This window comes from Acanthopagrus latus, chromosome 22 (genome assembly GCF_904848185.1).
Source record: "Acanthopagrus latus isolate v.2019 chromosome 22, fAcaLat1.1, whole genome shotgun sequence".
Lineage (NCBI taxonomy): Eukaryota > Metazoa > Chordata > Actinopteri > Spariformes > Sparidae > Acanthopagrus > Acanthopagrus latus.
In genome coordinates, this window is record NC_051060.1 from 21,114,203 (window position 1) to 21,137,816 (window position 23,614).

A 23,614-nucleotide genomic window follows, 5' to 3' on the forward strand; every position below is an offset into this window, starting at 1 on the left:
CGAACACGAAACAGATAGTTGCTAATTATGTCTAAGCGAATGTTCATGGCCTGGTGCTCCGAAGAATTCATTAACAGCTGCAGTGTCACCGCCGTGCGACGGGGAAGTCAGAAAAACAGGCTTCCACATATCTGAGGTGTTAATTAAAAGGAGCGACTCCAAACCTTTTGAAAAAGACTCCCAGCTAACGACCATCGCTGAGGTGTTTTTCTATCTGTGCGTGCATGTGTGTGTGTGTGTGTGTACTTACCTACAGTACTGGGCTAGTGGGAGAACGTAGCATCTGTCTTCTATGCAGGCAACACTATTTTCATCCTGATGCCGAGAGGCGAAAATCTCATTCTGAAAGCACAGTGGGTGTACAATGTCAGATCGGCACAAGTGTGTCCTATTGTGTCGGCTGAAGGCTGAAGAAATGACAACACTTTACGACTGCGAGCGCCGTAATTGTTCGTGTGCAACAGGATTTTTGTGCCTCCGTGTTTCTACGCTACACCTCTGTTCGACAGACGCTAGACATCCATTGTGAAGAGGAAAAACTTGTGCAGTGTTTTTCGGAGTCAAATTGCTCTCTTCTCCGAGTCTTTGTGCGAGACTGAGGTGGCGGAGATATCATCGTTTCTGCCGTCGTGGTTACACTAAAGAACCGACCGGCGCTCAGCGGCGTCTGGGCTGCTGACAGACGCATAATAACGACTCCAGCAGCAGCAGCAGCTCCGCTCACCTGCTCCCTGCACATCATGCAACACCATAACTAATAATGACATCATTTCTATCATAGCACACAAATACATTTGCAATCCAGGTAATGCAAATGACAAAACTTCACATTCAAACACGTCTTTTAATCTTATTTAGCACAACTTTGAATTGTTTTGTTTTACTCACCTGATGACTCTACAGCTGCTGTACACTCATTATGTGTCAGGGTAACATTTTTATTCAAAATATTTTCTGCAAAAAGCCTACGGAAGCCCAAAGTGTTCAATATTAAACGCACGAATTTAACCATTAAGTACGTAATCATGTGAAAACATGCAATCAAAACATATAATTCAACCATGAAATGTGGAATAGTGCAATAAACAGTCATTCAAATGGTTTAACATCCTGCTTCTTTTCACAATAAAAGCATAGATTAACTCTGCCGGTGCACATTTATGACTCTGTGCGCCAGGAACTCTGGTGGTTGCAATGATTTAGAATTAAAAACAAACTATTTAAGTAATGGATCTTTTTTTTTTTATATCACCAGTGTCTGATAACTCCTCTTAACCGGACAGAAGATCAACAACTTCAGTTTGTAATCTGAACATTTATGGATGAAGCATGAAGGATACTGAGAGCTGGTTTTGTTGTGAATTCAAATAAAAATTTATAAGAGTCTTTAAGAGCCAAATCGTGATGCCTCATTCAGTGATATACGTAACGACAGCAAAAAGCATTTTCAGGCAACATTTTGGCCTTTTGTTGTGCCTCAAAAACTGACAGTAATATAAAAGTTTGGCCTCATCTTGAATCTGTAGATAATTTTAAACACCGACACGTTACGATCCACTAAAGTCAGGAACAATACGACATAAACACACGCCCAGTTTTTTCTCTTTAGCTTGGACAGCAAAGATAAAATGTCAGTATGAAATGAAAAATATTCAATAAAATATTTATTGTGAAATAAAACAGGGTGGATCTGAAATTATGATGTCTTTAATTCATTTATTTGTTTAATTTTGACCACTTTGGGCCTCCATACAAAAATGGATAGCATTTATTAAATAATTAATTGGAAAAAACTGAAACTTGTCACTCACATTTTCATGCATCTCAGTTATTTGTGTTTTTAAAGGGGACACACGCAGTTTCCTGCCTTTTAACCAGCCGGCAGCATTAAATCATGGGCGCCTCACCTCACAGTGTGCGCTGGGATCTCGGCCTCCCTGGGTGTGTTCGGGTCGGTAGTACCAGAACAGACTCATCATCAGCTCTCCTGAGGAGGCAAATTGAGACACACACACAGGTAAAACATCTCAGCCACATTTCTTTTCCCTTCATCCACGCATGCATTTGCATAAACCGCCGTATCTATTCGTGATCTCCCCCTCCCTCCTCTCCCTCACCTGTCTTGGGGTCCTCCCACAGCGATGATATCTTGGCAACATATGGGAGGGATTTCTTCCTGGGGCCGGATCGTAGCAGCACAGTGTCTCTGACATGTATCACTTCACCGTCCCTCTCCACTCCTTCATAACAGCGCCGCAGGGCCGTCTCATCCTCTCCCTGAGACAGACGGATACACATGCAGGCACACACGCCCACACGGACGGATATAATTCTCATTATGAAGACAAAAAGGAATCTGTCACACGAAGCTGTGTGGTCAAAACACAATTATCTTCTCTCCCCAAGAGCTGGTGTGTTGTTTTTTTGTTTTTTCTTTCTGCCATGCAGCTGCATGGACACTGCGAGAAGAATATGAGCAGGTCGTGGAACACAGCAGACAAAGTCTCACAAGAGAAACAACAACAAGCTCTATAATCTCCGGCTCGTCTTCACTGCACTCAGAAAATAAACCTACCGCAATGAAGACCTCCCTCTCCGTAGGCACTCCAACAGGCCGCCAGCCGTTGGTGGCGCGTCGGCGGCTGACTCTCTTCTGTTTGGTGCTGCTGAGGCTTGGCAAGGGTGACGGCTGTTTCTGGTTCAGCCGTGTGCGGCCCATGGACAGGGAGCCGTTGGAGGGCTTGGTGGTCTGTGGGCATTCTCTGGCCAGCTTTAACCTGGCCTGGGGCTGGTCTCTCCCCGACAGGGGGGTCAGCAGGTGGGGTTTGGTCTGGGTGGAGGTGGGCACGCTGGATAGAGGGCAGCTGGACATGGGCAGGGAGGGGGGAACCAGGAGGGAGGGGCTGTGGTCACCCTGAGGGGAGGAGTAACCCTCTGGAGACGGAGAGGGTGAACGGAAGACAATGGAATTAAACATCAAGAAAGCAAAAAAGATCACGTATATAACGAGACATCAAAGTTTTCACAGATAAGAAAAACACCTCCTTCCTTTTGCAGATGAGTTGTTTAATTTACAAGCAATAAAATTAACTTCAGATCAGTTCAGCTCACTGAGGGTGAGCGAACTCAAGAGGATAACTTCACCCCAAAAAATGAAAATCCAGTCATTATCCACTCACCACCATGCCAATGGAAAGTCAGGGGAAGTTTCTTAATCCACAAAACATTTCCAGAGCTCCACAGCAAAACAGTTGCAATATTCTCCTAAACAACTGAAATTGACGGAGACAACCGAAGAAAATAAAGCAAAATGGAATGGCTCCATATTTAATCCAAGTGTCCGGAAAACCTAAGATCGAAAATTGAATTGAAGTGACTTTTTAAAGCCTAAATCTTCCCTGAAGCTAAAAGCGTTAGCACGCACCCCGTCTGAATCTTATGCGCAGCCTCGACCACACAGAGGGTGTAAATAATGTCTCTTCAAGTCGATATGGGATCTCAAGGTTTGGATTACATCGGAGGAGCAGTATGAAGCGATTTTATTATTCTTCATCTACTTCAGCTGTTTAGGAGAATGGCTGCAATTCTGTTTTGTGGATTACAAAACTTTGCTGGACTTTCCATCCATTTAAGATGAATTGACAGTGTCTGAACATTCATTTTTTGAGGAGAACTTATCCTTTAAGTTGTTGGTTCAGTGGCTGCCGTTTAACAAAAGTTACATAAATACTTTAAAATGGAAAAAAAAACCAAAAAAAACCCAACATGGTTCCCTTTTAAATGAGCTGTAAAGCAACCTGCTTCTTTTTATCTCATTAATCAGTTAAACTTTACAAACCCAATTGTTACGGAAGATATTACGCGAGAGCCCCGAGCTCCTTATCAAGAAACATCTAAGACCGAAGCCTCGAGCTGTGGACACTTTCAAAGCTCATGCCGACAAATGAAGACAACAACAAACAGAAATGTTCACACTTGTTCGGGCACAAAACTGGCTTGAGGCTCACATTCAACAACAAAGGGCTCCTCAGTTCTGTACGTGAAAACCTGTTCTAAGTATAACGTCGGGATAATGGGCTCTTTCATAATAAAACAACAAAAGAGATCTTAAGATGAGAGAATCAAAGCAAGGACATGAAAATGAACTCGTAATGAATGAGGACGAATACTCACCTTGCTGCGGTTCTTATCAGAAGAGCTAAACATGGTTGTTCAGAGAGTCTAGATGAACGTGAGATTAACTATTCATCTAATTTACTTACTTCCTTCAGCCACTGCATGGATTTCAAATCAACGATCGGCTATCTCCGCTTTCCGCTCACCTGTTTTGATGCTGTGTGTGCATCCAGTGCATCCCGTGCTGAAAGAACAACCCCTGCTGTTGACAGGAGGCATCGCTCTGTACGCGTAGCCGCCGATCCCGCAGTTGTCACCGTAGCAGGGCGAGGCCACCGAGTTGCAGTAGGCGGGGTGGGCCAGCCCCGAGGCGTGGGACATCCGCGGACCCAGCAGCTTGGTGGAGCCAGTCATCCGACTAGGGCATAAACTGGAGGGTGCAAAGTTCAGAGGTCGCGAGGTCAGGCTCGACGACGCCGTTCCAGTGTGTGTCGGGTGGGCGATGTGGACGTAGTAGCTGGAGAAGCAGTGATCGGCGGTGCACAGGCAGGGGTGAGGGCTGAGGGTCAGGGCCGTGTGCGGGTGGGAATGCGTCAGGGACGGTGAGGTTACGAGGCACTCGCGCTTCACAGGTGGCATGGCTGAGTTCAGCGGCTGATCGTCTGATTCTCCGTAGGGCTGCTGGCCCAGGAAGAAGGCCAAGCGGTGGCAGTATTCCACTGAGCCCTCGGGGGGGCAGCAGTAGTACGGGCTCAGTTCGGTCTCCATCTGCTCCTCCTTCACTTGCTTCAACGGGTACGCTAGCATTGAGCGTGACTGGTAGCCGGGTTTGGTCAGTCGATGGGTGCAGCTGCCGGTCTCCCACTCCACTTTGGGCTCAAAGTCCGCCTTGTTCTTGCAGGTGGTGCAGCCACTGTGCAGGGGAGGGACCTTCTTCCCCTTCTGCTCTTGCGGACGCCCCTTGTGTTTGACTCTGGAATGCTGTTTCGGGGTTGAGGCGGCATCGGGAGCCTTGCAGTCCGACGTGACAGTAGCGGTGGGTGCAGCCTTTACTCTCTGTTTGCTGGTAGCAGAGGAGCTGGTTAACTTCAGCAGGGCCGCAGCGTTGAGTCCAGCCAACCTCCTGGGGGTGGGGGCGTGCAGACTCTCCTGACTCATCCAGCCGCTCTCCTCTCGGTTGGCTTTGGCCTTCTTGGCCTGCTTAGAGCTTTGGCACAGTTCAAGTTTGCGAGACGTGGAGGCTTTAGTGGTCTTTCTCCGCGAAGCCTTCAGACCTCCAGGGACGCCACTCCTGGCTGGATCTGCATCCAGGCAGACCCCTCCATTCGTGGGCTCTTCCTGTCTTCTGGCCTGCTTGGCTGCCGGCTGGGGGTCAGTAGCTCTTTCAAGCAGTAGACTGTTCACCGCCTCAGCATTGAGAGAGGCCAGTCTGCGCTTGCGAGGTTGTGCAATAAAAACACACTTGCCGTGACTCGGACTGTTTGACTTTGATTTGGTTTTTGGTAACGTCTTCTTGTCTTTTCTTTCACTGCCTTTCCCTTTTCTACGTTTGGGCTTGACAGATGAATGTCGGCGTGCATCCTTTCGCTTCCTCTCGTCAGAGCTCTCCTGTTCGCGGATGCTTTCTTCCAGTCGGGTGAGGAGGACGTGACAGCTGAGCCCCTCCCCGTCTGAAACTCCGGCCCTCCCTCGCAAAGGGTACGACTTCCTGTCACGTTTCTTTTCGCGCCTCCTGTCGAGTTTCCTCTTCTGATCCGACTTCTCCGTCCTCCCTCTCTTGTCACTCATCTTCTTGGCCGGATCTTTCCTCTGTTTGATGATCTCGCTCATCTTCTTAGTCCTCCCGAATCGTAGAGAGCGCTCAGGCCAGGCGCCGCCCATGGCGCCACCATGTGGCCAAAGAGGGCAGTTGTCCCACCACTCGACGCTGCCGTCGCTCTGCTTCAGGGAACCCTTCTGCCTTGCGTGAGTCATCACATGCTTCTCCACAGGGCCTGGGGATCAGAGAGCGACAAGTGGTAGAAATTACATTTCGCCCTAGTTTCACTGTGTGCTTAAAATGCTCACGATCAACAGAACAGCAACCAGTTATCGAGACAGGAGTTGACGCTACTTGCGAACAAAGCTTATAATTAGGTCCAGAGAGAGCTGGTCCAGCTCTGAAGATGTTGTACATCTCATAACATCTTTACAGAGTTCACCTGATGTAATCACACAAAAAAGCTCATCACAGTTTCGTCCCTGCTGAGGAGGACAGTATTAACGGTCAGGGCAGACGATCACGGGAGGAGCAGAAGGTGGATTATGGACAAAAGACCGGAGCATTCACTTTTTTTATTGCCACGACTTAAGACGAGGCAAAGCTGGAAGGTCTTGTGTGAGGTGGAGAGTACTGCCGCGCAAAAAAAAAAAAACAACAAAAAAGCATGACAGAGATATTGATTATCTTACACAAGTCTTCAGTTTACATTTAAAGAAAAACATCTGATGCGGTGCACAAAGTTGCCTAACGATGTGTGAATACAGCCGGGCGGCTCTGCGATCAGACTGAATTTATTTGATCGTATGGCGAGCTCCCGCTATTGTACGCCTGTTTGAGATCCTGTCATAATAACAGGCGTGTGTGTGTGTGTGTGTGTGTGTGTGTGTTTTACGCAGCGAGGGAGAGACTGCTGCTCGCTCCCTGTCATTCATCGCCTTATCACCTCGTGTGCACAAAAGCCTGAAATCACATCTTGTTAAGGCCAATTGTGTCGTCTGAAAGGAAAATGTCAAAAAGGCAATATCACAATATTAAGCTCGAGAAGACTGAATAAACAAGACGGCTAAAAGCTTTAAACCGGCAGATTCTTCTGCGTTAATGTGTAGAATCAGTGTCTTAATATCATATAGGGAGAGGGAGTCTCCTGCAACATACCGTACTCCCTCGGCTCATTGTGAAAGCATTTAGCAATTAAACTAAGTTCACAACAAACACGAAGCTCAGGGAGTATTTGTTAAGAAAAAACACTCCCTGGGCTCCTAGTGAAATTGCAGCATTAACGACAGAATCATGGCTCATGTGTACGTTAAAGCATCGGGTCTTTAAATAACGTATATATACACACACACACACACTGTGGTGCGCAGGGAAAAGGTAAAGCAGCATATTGTTTATGCTGAGGGTCATAAAGATTTACCTTCTGCCTAACGAGACGCGCGGGTGATAAAGATGTGCGTTTAAAAACTGAACATACGGAAGAATCTGTAAAAGAGAAGAGAGAGAGAAACTCTCCACGGCAAACACAATCACACGTTTTTCCTCCATTCAGCTTTTCTTGTCCTGCCCCATTACTTCCCATAATTAGCTATAATCGGTTAATGAACTTCCCCCACCGAAAGAGGAGCTGCGCATATAAATAAGGAGGGTTGTTTCTGCAAAATTCATATTGTGTTTGTAAAAAGCTTCTACTTGGATTATTACGTTCAGTTCGGACAGATTCTGTGACCTCTAACTGTGACCGAATACGAAACACTGCACATGAAAAATCTAATCTGTGGGATCTGGATGTTAAGAGACACACAAGGTCTGAGGATGAGCTTTAATAACAAACATACTTCACGTTACGCGTGGGCACAGCTGGGGAGAGAAGCCAATTGCACAAAACTGGAAACGAGACCTTCCTCAATCGCAGAGGGAAAGGGTTAAATTAATCATCACCCTGTAGTTCACCTGCACCCACAACGTGTGAGCAGATATGCGGGTCTTTCCTGGCTCCTTACTGCCGTCTTTACACCCTCGTGACCCCGATCGCGCCGTCTACCTAACACTGAATCAATACTTCACACCCTCATTATTTTATTTTTCAGTTGTGGACAAGGGAGAAACATCTATCCTCCCTACTGAGCGTGGTGGGAGGCACTCTTTTCATCTGTACTTGATTGTGGAAAAATGGCTCTTAAGCTTCAATAAAAACATCTTTGTAAATATATTTTTAATCCTTTCGTGCACAAACCGTTATAAAAAGATGTCCATAATGTCTTTTTCCAATATTTTATTTTGAAGGAGTGAGTATAGAACATGACTCAGAAAACCAGGCAGGTCAAAATAAATATCTGTCCACTAATATAGATGTGAGAAATAACTTTATCATGATGTTAATAATTATAATATTTTTTTTCTCTGTGACTGAAAACACATCTGTCCTCTCCAGCGGAGGTCATATCCCGCTGAAATCTGAACGCTGATCTCTGTTTCAACTATTCAAGTGTAAATTATAACATGAAAAATGATGTGAAAATTAAGTATTTCTTAAACCACGTGTTGTAGATTTTGCCTGATATTCTGAGAATAAAAGGATTTAACAGTTATTCTAAAATTGTTTGGTGGATCTCTGATTTTCTCCACCATTTTGAATTTATGACGCCACAATGAGTCAAAGTTACTCCTCCTCGAAAAAGAAAATGTGGACAATACAGAGAGACAAATACACTTTTTATCCTGTTTGGATTGTGCCATGACTCACACGTATGATTTTAACAAAAGGTGGTTTTTCGGTAAAGGCAGTAAAATAACCACATAGTTTTTGTGAATCCGCTCAGAGCTGCATCATCTCACTCAACATGCGACACCAACACAGCACAGAAAAAGTATCAACAACAGGTGAAAATCACAATAAATCTGCTCATATTGACAACTGTGATTATGCTAATACCAACAAAATTCAGGTTTTGGTGAACGTTTAATGAAACAACCTCACAAACAAGACTGCTGGCTGTGTAATGTTCATAATTAAGCATTTCCACAGTTGTGTATTTATTAGCTTTATATTCAATTTGACAAACATCATATGTGAGATTCAAGACACAACTCAAACAATCAACTGGAATCGACCACCTTGTAGTTTCGGACATGGCTGAGAGAAAAAGCTGAAAAGTGGGAGAGCTGGTTCTGGTAGAATCAGAGGGCGTACTCGCCCTTTAAAGAGTGCAGACATGCATGAGTACAGCACGTCTCTCTCTCTCCTTCTGTAGCTATCACAGAAAAAAGCTTTTCAACACTCTCCAGCTCGTCCTGCGTGGAGCTGTAGTTCCAGACTAACAGGCCGGGGCATCTGTTCAGACTAGCACGATGCAGCTCGACGCTCGACGCAGATCTCTCTGCAGCACCTCGGCCTGACTGACGACTCATTCGCAGTCCAAGCCCGACGAGATTTTTTTCCCCCAACATGTTTGATTCTGTCCGCCCCCAAATCTGACTGGGCTTGTGCAGCGAAGAGGGCGGTCGGAGTCTGAAATGTCAGGAGCGATCCCGGCATTAGCCAATACAAGTTTAGCTCCGGGGGGGTTAATTAAAATCGAGCACAACTTCCAGAGCTGCAACCACAGTGTTACAGCATCTAACGTCATTTATTTTTATATCCTCCAATTCAAAAAACACCCGGGAAACAATAGTGAGCGTGTTCATGAATGCCAACAGCAGGTAGGGTGTGTGATCCTTCATCTCTGTGTCTTTGCCTCGTCACAGGATGGCTGCGCTCCTCAGACGAGATCTAATCCGTTTTGTAGTGTGACCTTGCCGGGCTGAGACTGAAATCCAATACCAGAATGACATCCTTCAACAGGGGTTTCGCATCACACTTAGCTCTAGAACTCAAGAGACAAAAAACGGCCGTAATCACTCCCAGAATCTGTCGGTTGAAAGATTTAAAGCACCTCAACGCCCCAACGGTCTGTATTTGTGGGTTAATTCAAACTTTTTATCATGATTTTCCACCGGCGGTTGTGGGTCACTGCTGAGAAAGTGTAGGTGGGGAAACGCTGGAGGGGAACAACCTGTGAGATATTATCTCACGCTGTGGCGCTCGGGCCAAGCGGTAATTTGGCCTCTTTAAACACGGTGGTGGCCCGGTGATCCTCAGGAAGTAATCTCACATTTACGGGAAGATCAATGACCCCGGCGCTCCGTCTCTAATCGGTTAGAAAGCAGATCATCGGCTCCTTTCAGAGCGCAGACACCAGACACACACCGGGCTCGCAAAAGATCTCCCAGGACTCCTACTCGAGCACGACAGCAGCTCCAGATGTGTTTAAAGAATAATTCAACAGAGTGACGACACACAAGATCAATAATTACCTGAAGATAATTTTTATATACTGAGAAACCATCAGTGAGAAAATGTTTTAGTCACTTTTAAAGATATTAGAGGAAACTGTTGAGCACAGCACCAGAATATTAAATGGATAAAAGCTTGTTTGGCTTCATGGCAGCACTTTATTTAACAAGAATAAACTGTATATACAAATTAATAAATGGTTTATATTATGTTATTATGTAGCTGCCAACAGATGAAGGGAGACTGTTTGTTTAATCTTTGTAATGATCTATAACAGTATATATAGTTTACAACTGTTTGATAGCCAATAAAACATCAATCTTTGGCAGTTTTAAATACATTTGTAAGATTTTAAAAGGCCCTGTGTAGTTTTGGAAAACTCAGAATGTCAATATTTACAGTATTAATGATATTAACCTTTACCGTGACTGAATAATAGAAATGTAAGTTCTCCAGGTGAACAGTGTTTGAAGCTAGGAAGGTGGCAGGGTCCGCCACATGTAAACAAAGTACAGCTGTGTGAAACTGTGTGTTCCTTTGAGGCCAGTTTGTTTATTCAGTCGCGAAAAAAAAGACGGTTTATTTATTCAGTTTGTTGAGACGTGAAAACAAAAATCTTCTTCATAAAATTTATGAATAATGCTGCTTTTAATTTCACTAGTTTCAATTTAATTTGGGTCCCTTATCGAGGTCATCGGTCCTTTGTAGATTAGGGGTTTTAAATTGTTTTTTAATTCATTACAATTACAGGATATTTATGTGCATTTATAAATAACAATATAAAAATGAGATTATTTACTTTCTGACCTGTGTTATACTGTGATATCAAGCATTTAATAGCCCATTTATGGAGCACAGATTAATATTTATTTGTAAGACTTTCATAAGCACATAAAATACGTCCTTGTGTCTTTTTACAGCTACACTTTCTGTTTATAAACTGCTTATAAATGATTAATGGGCGGATTTAAATAAAGTGTTATCTCTCTGTTTGGAAGTTACAAAGGTGTAGAGGAGGAATCATATATTTAATGTAATATATTTTATCAGAACATCATTGATACCCATCAGAGATACTGGTCAGGTCACATCAGTAGCATCAGATTACGTAGCAGCTTCTTCCCTCAGGCATAAACATAAAACATAAAAAAAATAGTTTCTCTTGGGCATCAAGAAGAGATTTCAACCTGCATTTCATTTGTTTAATCCTGTGTTGCAGGCTGACGAACTCGAACGGCACTCAGAGGAGCTCGCACCTCCACAGAGGCCCAACAGTCCCCTTTAATCAAATCAAGCTCAATCCAATATCAATTAAAACATAATTAAACGCACTAGATCAGGATTTCTGTTTGCATGTCTCATAGATACCAGACACCTAAATATGCCCACAGACCCAGGCTTACATGAAACATCACGTTTTGTGTAATCCTGGTGACAAACCAACCGACGAGCAAACAGACACGGCTGAAAACACGGCCTCCTCTGCGGGGGGCGATAATAAAACAGCCGTCCTCCGTGTTTGCATAAGCTGGAAAACAATCAGACCTATAAGAGCCAGAACATGTGTGAACTGGTCAAATTAACGACTTCAGCGTCCAATATTTTCACCAAGGAAAGAAGGAAGTGTGTTTTAAACGAGGAATAAATTGAAATCTGTCCCAACAGATCTCGGCCATGTTCCTTAAATAACAGATATGAAACACATAATCTGACTTCAGGATCAGTTTCCCTCCTGTAGAAAAACTCCCACAGAGCCCCTAAGTTGTTGATGTTTCTTCTTGAATACAGAAAACCTCTTTGAGCATCCAAATCAAATCAATTCTAGCCCCAAAAACCACAATCACATCGCCTCAGTGGGCTTCACAGATCTGCACAGAGAGAACGACGCCGTCTGTCCTCAGAGCCTCGACTCGACTCGACTCGACTCGACCGAGGAGAAACTTTCCATCCCAACAATCAGACGACTGCAAAACGGGCAAAAACTTTAATAAGGCCACAACTTAAAGGAGCACTGAGGAAATTCAAAGGCAGAAATGCAATATTTTAAAAACATGAATGAGGAAATAACACGTGTTTATTCCGTGTGACGGATTAAAAAAGCTGTTCTCAGATGGAAAGTGACGCCATCAGAAGAACAATGTTTGAAGCTGGACAGGTGGCAGGGTCCGCCACGCGCAAGCAAAGTACAACTGTGTCGTCCCTGAAGGTCAAATCAGAAGAGAACCATCTTCGTCAGCTGATGCACTTGTATTAACATCTTGTACTTACATGTGGCGGACCCTGCCACCTCTCCAGCTTCACGCGGTGTTCTGGAGACCTCGTTTTCTGTTTGACAGCAGATTGTTTTACTCCGTTACGGTACAAAAAAAGAGGAAAAAAGAAGAAGAAAAAGAAAAGTTTGTGCCAGCGCCTTTAAAATTCAGTGTTGGAATTTCTCCCCCTTTGAAAATGAAGCTGTCACAAGCAGAATGGGTGTCGTTTGTTTTGGGGTTTTTTTTTTGTTGTTGTTTTTTTCAAAGGTGCCACACAAAAAGCCTCAAAAACCAACGAAGAAGAAGCAGCCTGCTGCACACCTTCCTCTACACAACTCCATCTCTGCTCCGGATCCCTTGGTAACACTGCTTGTCATCAGCCACGATCACACCTCCAGTTACAACCCCAACACTTGCTCTTTTTTTTTTTTTTTTTTTTTTGGTGGAGCAGGTTTCCTCCTTCCTAACTTTCACAGGAGCAGCTGGGTAACGTGGACCAATCGGATCCACACGGACGATGGTGGTGCTGGTGGTGTTGTTGTTGGGATGGGGGGGGGGGGGGGGACAGCTGTGGTGAGGGGCACAGCCAACAGGAGGACTACGAGACTCTCAAACATTAGCTCGCTGTTGTTGTCTGTTCTCTGTTTGAACACTTGATCTCCTCCATCCGCTGCTGGAAGATGACGCGGAAGCGCCGCGCCGCCTGCTCGCCTCCATGCAGCGGCGTGCGTAAACACACATACAGCAGGATGGGATGCAGCCCGAGCTCGACGTAGCTTTTTTGCCCATCTGAAGTAGCCAGCCAGGCTCTAAATATGGGCTGGAGAGGGGGAGGAAGGAGGGAGGGAGGGAGGAGAGGGGGGGGAGGCTACCCGAATAACACACGCATAGACACACACCAAGCAGAAATAAAAGGGCAGTCACCCCTCCGGATCGCGTTTTTCTAGCCGGATTCCTCATTACCGACGCGGGTTGCGTGCTCGTTCCGATCCCGGTCCTGGTGTGAGAGACCTCGGGAGGATTATGGCACGTAGCAGCCGGCAGCCCCCCCGGTGGATCGCTCCGCTTCTGGTGGTGCACGAAGCGGAAAGGAGGAGGAAAAAAAAAAATGGGGCTCTGTGGACGAGTGGCCGGTCGGAACAACTTCAAACATTCAGAGGCGAGATAGCAACACAACACAACACAACACACACACAGACACACACACATATCGAGAGGTGGGAACTTACGGCTCGCCGACACGCTTCCTCCTGCGGGTAGGAAAGAGGGGAGAGAGAGAGAGAGGGAGGCGGCGGTGTGTGTGTGTGTGTGTGTGTGTGTGTGTGTGTGTCTGTGTGTGTGTGTGTGTGTGTGTGTGTTGAGAGACGGGAGAAGGACGCCGGACTGGTGCGATGGTGGAGCTCCGTGAACTGGGAGCGCTGGGGAGGAGTGAAGAGAGAGAGAGAGAGAGAGAGAGAGGACGGTATGTGTGTGTCTGCGTGTGTGTGTGTCTGTGTGTGTGTGTGTGTGCGCGCGCGCGCTCTTCCTGGTTGGGCTTCCACCACGATTTGCAACAATAAAACTTCATCTGGACCAATTGCCACACGGACCAGGCTTCGCTTGACACCCGCGTCCTCCAATGACGGACACGCGGCGCAAAAAGTGACCGCGCGTCCGCCGCGTTTCAGATCCCGAGATTCCGAGGAAACTCGCGTCCGCTGTGGCGCTACATCACGGGCGATGGATGTCACTGCTGCCCCTCTCCGCCTCCTCCTCCACCACCCTGTCATTTGTCGTGACCACGCTTGTCGGAGCGCGTCTGGAGAGATCGGTGTGAAAGGTGAACGTGGAGGAAGGACGCGATATCAACAGTGGCGTCAGGCGTCCTGCAAGCGAGTTTGCAGGATGTGAGACTCACTTTGAAGCGGTTTAATTTGCTTTGAAGGGTTAAACCCATGAAATAATTCTCTAAATTCACCATTAAAAAGAGGCCAAAGAGTCACTTTTTTTTAATTAAACTCTCAATTAACAGCTTGGATCTGGGAGCGAGATGAGCTACAGATCAAGCTTGATATCAACAGCGTCCAGCAGGCTGCATGCTGAGATATGAGGCTTTAAACACTTCCCCCTGTGAGTCTGTGGGATGTGAGGGAAAGTAAACCCACCTAAAACTCACTGTGAAGCCAATCTAATGTGCTGCAAAGGGTTAAAATCATAAAAATAACCCTCGAGAAATGATATCTTTATTTTTGTATATTTTCTTTACATTAATCGTTAAATAGAGGCTGAAGATTTTAGCTTGGATTGGGAACAAGAGGAACAAATTACACTACAGATCAACCTGTAGGTGATTTGTTCATTCCCCACAGAACTCAACAAACCTCAAAGCATTTAAATACTCAGTAAGTCAAGCAGACTAACGACATCTCTCTCCTAGAAGTGTAACGAGGAACGAAGAGGAGGGACGGCAGATAAACAAGGGGGATGCTTTTGGATCATTTCCCTAACAAGGAGGGATCGCGTCCCCCCTCCTCACGCTGTCATTTGTCGTGACCAGTCAACCGCCACGTCTGGAGAGATCGGTGTGAAAGGTGAACGTGGAGGAAGGCGTTTAAACGCGATGTCAACAGTGCTTTAAACACTGTGTGAAGGAAAGTAAACCCACCAAAACTCACTTTGAAGCCAATCTAAAGTGCTTAAAGGGGCAAAATCAGGAAATATTATACTTTGTTTTAGTATATTTTGTGGAAAGTATCATTAAAAAGAAGCCAAACAGTGACTTTTTTTTTAAATCAAACTCTCAATTAATAGCTTGGAGCGGGAACAAGATGAACAAATTACAAGTTCCTTTTCGTTTCATTCCCCCCCGTTACTAGCGACACGTTCAACGAAACAACAAGAGGACCTCAAATCTCTCGAGCACAGCCGCCAACATGTCCGGATGAGAGGCGGCAGGTGTTTCTACAGGTACAGAGGAAATACTTAAACCCTTAACATGACACAAAGAAGTCAAATAAAACTCATACATTAAGAATTTATAGAGACGATGAAGTGTTATCAGCTAAATGTGCTCAAGTACAGAAAGATAAAGTACTCGTGCTCGTGTTAGGTGGTTTAATCTATAATAATAATTGATATACTCAATGTTAGAGCCATAGCGAGAGTTTAAGAGGTGTATAAATCATCATCGCCGGCACTAAAGTTTCTAAAATGCTGTAATTATATTGACTTTTCATATTTGACTATTTAAACACGTGTAAGTGCTGATTCAAAGCCGCTCCGACGCTGCTGATAAAACTCTACTGGGGCCGCTCTGAATCCTATAAATATATTCAGTTTTATCTACCTAGAAGATACTCAAATTGTACAATGTTTTTTTTTTATTTAACTGTTGTGTTTAATCTTCTTCTGCTGAACTTCACAGTGAACTCCAAGGACGTGACCTCAGCATCATTACAGTTTACATGTATCGTAACCATTCAAAGTTACTGGTAACTAAAGCGGTTCAGTGACTGTAGCACGATAAGGAACTTCTGGAATATTTCCATCTCAAGGTTGACAGAGTGGAAACCAGAGAAACCCGCCAGCACGCCGACATTTCGACCGATGATCGCTGATGAGTACTCAGCACTCGTGGGACTGACCAAACCCGTCTTTTAACTTTTTTCCGCCTCCATTGCTATGTAAATCTGCACTGTCGATATGTCGGCAATTGCGTGAGATGGGCGGAGGCGTTGGTGACCTGCGCTGTTGTGCGACCCACAGCCGGGGAGTTTTAAAACCAGGAAACAGCTGATCACAGCAGTCAGTCCATCACTTCATCCGCGGACCTGTAGATGCAGCGTCTCCTCGGTCTCTGTAGCTGTCTTCGTTGTCCGCTTGTTGTTGTAGCAGCGAGCTACTAACGGTCGCTACTTTCAAATTAAAATCCCCCCCGCTAAGAACCCAGTTCTAAACTCTAATGGGATGCAACGTAAAGCTCTTATTTTGAAGACAAATTCCACCTGCCTCACTGTTCACGCCCAACTTCATGCTTTGCATCACATGTTTACGCCGACACCAGTGGCGGCTTTTTGTAAAAGAAGGAATATTACACCTTCCTTTTAGAGAGATGAGGTGGCACATTGCTGCCTTTACCTGGCTGCAAATGTGCCGCCTTTTTGGCATTCAAGGACACTTCAATATGTAGACCAGGGGAATCAAACCAGCGACCTTTCCCTAACAAGACGCTGGCTCTGCCCCCTGAGTCGCAGCCTCCCCATATACAACTACACTATATACCTGTGTGTGGTTGTATAACTGCATCTCAGTTGTGACGCTTTCCTGTGGACAAAAATATATCCACAGGCAGACAGGCAGTCATATAAACACCTGACGAAGTTCTTAATGTGGCCACAAATGATTGACCACTATCACACACACACACACACACACACAGACTTACAAGGTGAAAAAATCACCGGCCAGCTCTATCGAGGCTGGAGATGAAGGTAGAAAACGGAAATACTCAAGTTAAGTGCAAGGACTTGAAACGAGTGCATCGGCAGAGTCGAGCTCACGCTGCCTCCCCTCAGCAGACGGGAACACTGAGGCAGGAAACAACATCTCAGCTCCAGCTGATTAGAACATTTCAGCACGAAGCTGCATGTGAGTAAGAAGGTGCAGTTGCAGCGTAGATGTGCAGATCAAATGTAGATCAAATGTAGATCTGACAGGACGGACCGCTGACACCTCAGTGTGTTCCTCAGTCCTGACTCCAGGTCCTGCTTGTCAACAGTGCGTGACATTGATCTGACACAGGATTTACTGTGTGAGTATATTAAAAGGAATAAATCACTTGCTGCTAACGTTTGAAACACACCAGTTATAAGCGTCGCATCTTTATCCTGAACATCTGTTGCACACAATCTGCCACCGTTCAGTACAGAAACTCTTGACGACAACAGATTCTTCGCAGACATTTCCGACGATCATCTTCAGCTGAATCTGTCGCGTAAAGATCATCGACGGGTGTCTTTTTCTTGTGTGAAACTTTACTTTTGAAAGATTTTATGTAATCTGAAGAAGAAGGAAAATCTCAAAACCTGCCGTCAGTGAAAGCGGCCACTTTACCTGCTCCCTTTTTTTTTTTTAAATGGCAAGAAACTGCGATGAAAGTCGGAGAGGGTGAGAGAGCTGAATCATACACTTAGCTCAATGGAAGACTTCAATACTCGGTTATTACATCCATCCAAACCCCTCGAAAGGTGCCAGTTTGAGGCCGAGCGCTTTTTCTTTTTTTTTTTTAAGGGAAAGAAGCTGAAGTGATTGACACATTGTGTGATGTCAAATAATAAATGACTCCACGTTGTAGCGATAACGATCCAATCACTTCTATTGTTACACGAACAACTCGTCACTTGTTGTTCGTCTTCGCATCTCTAGCAAACAACCTGAGAGATAAACTGGTTGGTGTTAATAGGTTCACAGGGAAGACACTAAAAGAGAAATACATAAATATATAAAGTTATACACTCAGTCCCAACTAATTCCATCCGAAGACTAGGAAACGATCACTTCCTCGAGCCTCTCCATGATGGTTACAGTGCATTTATATAATGAACGGCAGGAAGAATTAATGGACACGATCACGGCAACTTCTCAAATCGCCCCTTTCGCTGCACATCCTCCTGCTCAGCATGCTTTTAACAATCATATTCCCATTATCCACAGGTACCGCCATTCACACTGAATGATTCTGCAGCACGAGCATCACCAAGCAAATCTGAATATTCAAGAAGCTGTGGTGCTGAAAAAAGAGAAAGGGCGTGGATGTTTTATAGCTGCAATTACAACGCTTCCAGTGCACAAACAACGAGCAGGATGACTGGTGAACATACTGAACATTTAAATACTACACGGCCAGACACGGCGTTCATGGCATCGCCCTCCTGATCTGTTCAGTACTTTTTGTGTAATCCTGTTGACAAAGCCTAACCCTACAATCCATCCAGTATAAAAACTATCTAACCAACCAACCAACCAAACGTATAACCAACCAACCATCCACCCATCTGACCAACGAAAAAAGAAAACGTCCTTGGCAGAAGTAATAATAAACTCCCTATGAAGACACCATGTCCTGACTCCACTGTTGTCCACGCCACATGAATTGTTACATTTTTTAAAAAAATTTTTTGGCAAACTTACCAGAAATCAACATTTTTGCAGATTGTTTCTCAACTAAAAATCAACGTTTTGTCCCATGAGGAGGTCAGAAGAATTGCTCTACAGCTGAGTAAAAAGAGCTGAACAGTCAGTAAACCTCACCCAGCAGCCTTTTCTTCTCAGTAGATATCTAGATAAAGATACATATAGATTAAATGACTGTTTTAGTGACAGGACCGGCCGTCGATCAGTTACCTACAATAAGAACAAGCCTGCAGAAACACTGTGTGACTGTTGAAATGATTACACTGCAGGAACTGCTGGTGAAGCTTATGTGGATGCTTTTTTTTTTATACTCTGGGAAGAATCAGTTGTACTAACAGTGAATCCTTCGCTCTCTGTGAAGAAGCAAACCACAGTGTTTTACAGCCACCTTTCAAGTCTCCAGGGGTGGAATGTTTCAACAGAAAGACAGACTTTGTGAGGAGAATCGCTTTTTTTTTTTCCCCACCAGTTACACTTTTAGTTCGCTCACTCAGTGATTCACCTGAACATATTTTCATTCAGAGACACTAACGGAGACAAACTGAGCTTCACTACCTGCAGCTGTTCGTAAAGTTCTTTGAATTTCAAGTAGATGGAGAAAGAAAAAAATAAAATTTCTTTTGGTGGGGTTTTTTTTTTTTTTTTTGCTCATATTTTTTTCAAAACCAGAAGAAAAAAAAACATCTTATCAGAGAACAACAAAGGGAAAAAAATAAAGCAGCTCAACATGAGACACGACAGTGAACGCCACAAAACAAAGACACAAAGAAAAAAGTGCCTTAAATGTACCAGTTACACCCAAATCTACCACTTCATTACACCAGGTGTCAGAACACACGCAGTCACATTAACCCCCCAGATTTGTTTAAAAAAGGCTTCTCTGTCAGCTGATCTGTATATAATCCATTCTAATGTCACCATTTTTTTGTCATCAGCTCAGCCTGTTACTTACAACAACACGGTCCAGACGACCTCCAGCGTCTCAACATTATTCTACATCCTGTTGTTGCAGCCAGACGGACCCGAAACCTCGTTTGTTCATTCACAATGATACTGTGGCTGAACAGACCCAGAACACAGAAAAGACGTGATTTAATCACATTTTGTGCCGTTCTAAAAGGATTTTCAATTATTTACTTGGTAACCCTTTATTATAACCTATCTAATATATATCATATTACATTATTAGAACACTGATAGTTAATTAAACGTTACTCAAAAAATATTTGACTGAACAGACAATAAAACATGTATTAAGGACTTGTAAAGTTTTATAAACGTTTTATTGGCTGTAATAGATGAACTACACAGTATTTATTAACCATTCCTCAAGTTTTATAAACACTCATTGCAACTTTACAGTAAACAGTTGTTAATAATTGGTTTATAAAGCATTTCATTCTTTGTTAACAGTGAAGTAATTATTGACTGACGTTTAAAGGTCATATTTAATTTTTATACGACAAATCATGAAAATAATACATCTATTGTGTTTGTATAACTGTGTAGAATAACAGCATCTGTTTTCCTAAAAAACCTCATGATTGTGCATTAGCAGCATTAGCATTAGCTAGCACTGGCAACGATAACATTTGCAAACTAGCGTTAGCAACATTAGCTCGTGCGACAACAACTGGAAACCACTTGAAAGGTGCGGATGATTCGAATGACAGCAGTGTTGAGACGCGACTGCCACGGATCAGGGAGATGATTTATAATGATGGTTATCATAAATTACTAACGTTCACTTTAACTGATGTTTGTGAAAAATGTTGTTTTGTTTTTTTCTGGTTTCTTACAAATAAAAGCAAAATACTGCGAACCAGAAAGTCACAGAAAGTGACACAAAGAGACAAACGTCTACTGGCCGCCACAAAAGAAAACACACACACACACACTCGGTCCAACTCAGTTCAACTATGTCATTGTGTGTTTCAGAGACAAAAGCATCCGGGTGACCGTGGACAAAGAGCGTGGCAGGGCACTGAACATTAATCCAACAATAAAGGGCCTCTTTACTTAATGTGCCACACATGTTAAGAATGTATGTTGTCCTCAAGGTCTGAATTCTGTTATTTTGTCTGGGCGATGTGTTCACTGTGAGCCACTAACGGGCTGGAAAACAGTCCGGCGGATGTGATTTGTTTCATAAAAGTGAACCGGCGTGGACGTGGAGTGTATAGGTACAGGGTTTCATCGGGACAATGACAGCGATAGAACATAAACAAGCCTCTTCTGATGAAACCAAGCAACCGTGACGCTAATCTGGCCTCTCATCGGGAGGTGCTCCTGTACGGAGCCGCTCAGATGACAGCCGGCGAACACACACGGAGGCACAAAATGTTTGACTGAGACAAAAGTGTCACATTCAAACACAATTAAATGAAATCTATAGACATTCAAACAGCTCTATGACTTTATATATAGAGAGAGAGATTACAGACACTTATAATCAAGTTGTTCTGTGTATATTTCTAGAATTACAGGTAAGTTAGAAGTAACAGATGAGTAGAAGTGAAAGGCTCTTACAATATCATCAACAGAAGAAGTCCCTGAGAAATGTTGTTAAAAATCAGCCAATTTAATACAACACAGTACACTTTACCTAAATCTAATGGTGGAGGAAGCATTTATAACCTTTACTTAAAGGGGCACTACGTAGTTTTGGAGAAGAACATTTGATATATAACAATATTACTGAGAAAACTCATATTTATCTTTTCCGTAGCTGGATGAACGAGCTGTTCTCAGAGGAAACTAAGGTCCCCAGAACACTGTTTGAAGCTAGGAAAGGTGGCAGGGTCCGCCACATGTAAACAAAGTAAAACAGTGTGAACTTGCGTCGTCCTTTACGATAAGTTTGTTTATTCAAGCATGAAAACAAAGACAGTTTGTTTACCAAGTTTGTCAATGAACATAAACATCTGAAACCTGTGAAAATGGGCCTCGGCTACACATGAATGCTATATTATGTCATATACATAATGATATATATGTAAAGATACTGTTTTTATACGCATATCACACCATTTAATTTGTAAAATCTAATTTGGAAAGAAAAACTAATAGCTATAAGCTTTTTTGAAAATGTAGTGGAGCAAAAACTGCAATAATTCCCTCTTAAATAAGAGTATAAAGTTCCATAAAACAGAAATACTCAAGGAAAAGTACAAGGACCACGATCTTGTACACGAGTAAATGTACTTTTACAAAAATAAACAAGCGACTGTGGGGAAACAGGGCTGCACATCACGTTTCTTATCAATACTGTGCTACTAAACCATTAGCACACCTGAATGATGATCCAGAGTGAAAAATAAGCACAAGAATAGATCGTTTATTATCCAGAAAATACGACTAATCCAAAAAAAAACCCTCACAGCGGCCCGTGTTCCACTGGTGATTTAAGCATTAGATTTGTATGCTGGCAGAGCCCATTGATAATTCACAGTGGACGGCCTTTACAGTAATGGCTCAGTTATTAGGCCTGCATGGCTATTTAATGACGGGTCTAGGTGTGAGTCATTAAAACACTTCTATATTAAGTTTTATGACATTTATGATGGTTTAGTGAGGTTGAGGAAGAGGAGGGGAGGGGTGCGGTCTGTTGAATCAGAGAGGAAACGCTGTGAAGAGGCGCTTGGCTGCGTGGTGTGAAGTGCAAGTCTGCTGGAGAAGGAAAAAAAAAAAAACTTCCAAAAGATTAATGTTCAACTACAATAAACTAGTGTGTCACAGAGAGGCCCGGCAGAACAGCTTTTTCATTTTACGCTGCGCGACGTGTCTCATGGCGGCACGGAGGGGAGGAAAAAAAAAATGAAGGAGACTTGGCAGGCAAAAAAAAAAAGAAGCAAATCGTTTCTCATGGTGTGAACGAGGCAGAGAATTACTACGAGGTGGAGGACGGCTAATAAGGATTATTGAAACACAGAAGAGAACGAGATGACTAACTCGTTGAGAAACATCTTATTAAATGCTGAAATCTGCTCATCCTCCGACGCTTTATCACTGTGTGACTGATCAACAAGTGTGGGAAGTAACTAAATACATCTACTCAAATACGGTGATACTGTACAGGTTACTGAGTGTTTCCACTTCGACTCCACTACATTCAAGGTGGTGATTTTTATTATTATTAACATTCTTATTATGTCTGTGTATTGTGGTTGCTGAGATATCGACTGATGTTAGCATGTTAAGCAGCTAACTGGAGCTAGATGTGTTGAGTGTGTTTTAAGAGGTGGCTGATTCTAACATGCTGCACCGTCAGAGGACTGAACAGAAAGAATTCTCGGCTGAACAAATATTTACGTTATAATTAATATCATTATTTTACATGACAAGTTTTACCTCATTTGAATCGAGGGTCTGAGGACGGAGGATGTCGTTCTCTGTTCAGATTGTAAAGCCCACTCGAGGCGATGACCGAGTGTAAGTGTATATAAATCTAGATCCACCTCAGCCGGCCACAACAATAAAATCTTATAATTGAATATATCCAGTGGTGGACTCGGGATTTCTCAGGGGCAGGGGCAAGAAAAAATAAAAAAGGCACCACATGTACGCACCATGGCTCAGAAAGTCATGTTTTAGATCTGATATTGACGAGAGGACACTTCACCGTATGCAACAGACATGAAACTTGCCATAAACTTGAAATATATACATTTTTAATATCACTAACATGGAGTCACACCACTGTAAACCATTAATCTGCTGCATTACTAGAGAGAGTTACCTGATCGAGTTCCCTGAACTTCTCCTTCTCCTTTTAAATGTTCTCAGTTTGAAGAGTCGGCCTCTTTTTTTTTTTTTTACGTGAAGCGTTTAGAGCTGCAGCCTCTCTGTACCACAGTCAGAACAGAGGTGACTCATTATACAGCTTATTATGCAGAAAGGTGAAGATTCACAAGGAAATCTAAAACGTGAATTACATTTTTTAGCTTTTTTTTTCCTTTTCTTTTCTTAGCTCCTATCTCA

General features: G+C 43.6%; 1 protein-coding gene across 3 annotated transcripts in view; it reads right to left on the minus strand.

Annotated features, from left to right (window-relative positions):
- LOC119012935 (bromo adjacent homology domain-containing 1 protein-like) overlaps positions 1 to 23,614 on the minus strand; it is a 32,219-nt gene that overhangs the window by 6,476 nt on the left and 2,129 nt on the right. Inside the window, exons 1-6 of one of the 3 annotated variants that reach the window (XM_037087182.1) lie at positions 13,693 to 14,256; positions 4,323 to 6,110; positions 2,576 to 2,934; positions 2,118 to 2,277; positions 1,908 to 1,987; positions 251 to 342 (exon numbers count right to left, since the gene is read on the minus strand). In XM_037087182.1, the coding sequence (XP_036943077.1) occupies positions 251 to 342; positions 1,908 to 1,987; positions 2,118 to 2,277; positions 2,576 to 2,934; positions 4,323 to 6,090 (2,459 nt within the window). In that variant the 5' untranslated portion in view covers positions 6,091 to 6,110; positions 13,693 to 14,256. Of the gene's footprint in view, positions 1 to 250; positions 343 to 1,907; positions 1,988 to 2,117; positions 2,278 to 2,575; positions 2,935 to 4,322; positions 6,111 to 13,387; positions 13,627 to 13,692; positions 14,257 to 23,614 lie in introns of those variants that run through there. The other 2 variants (XM_037087183.1, XM_037087181.1) reach the window with 2 other exon arrangements.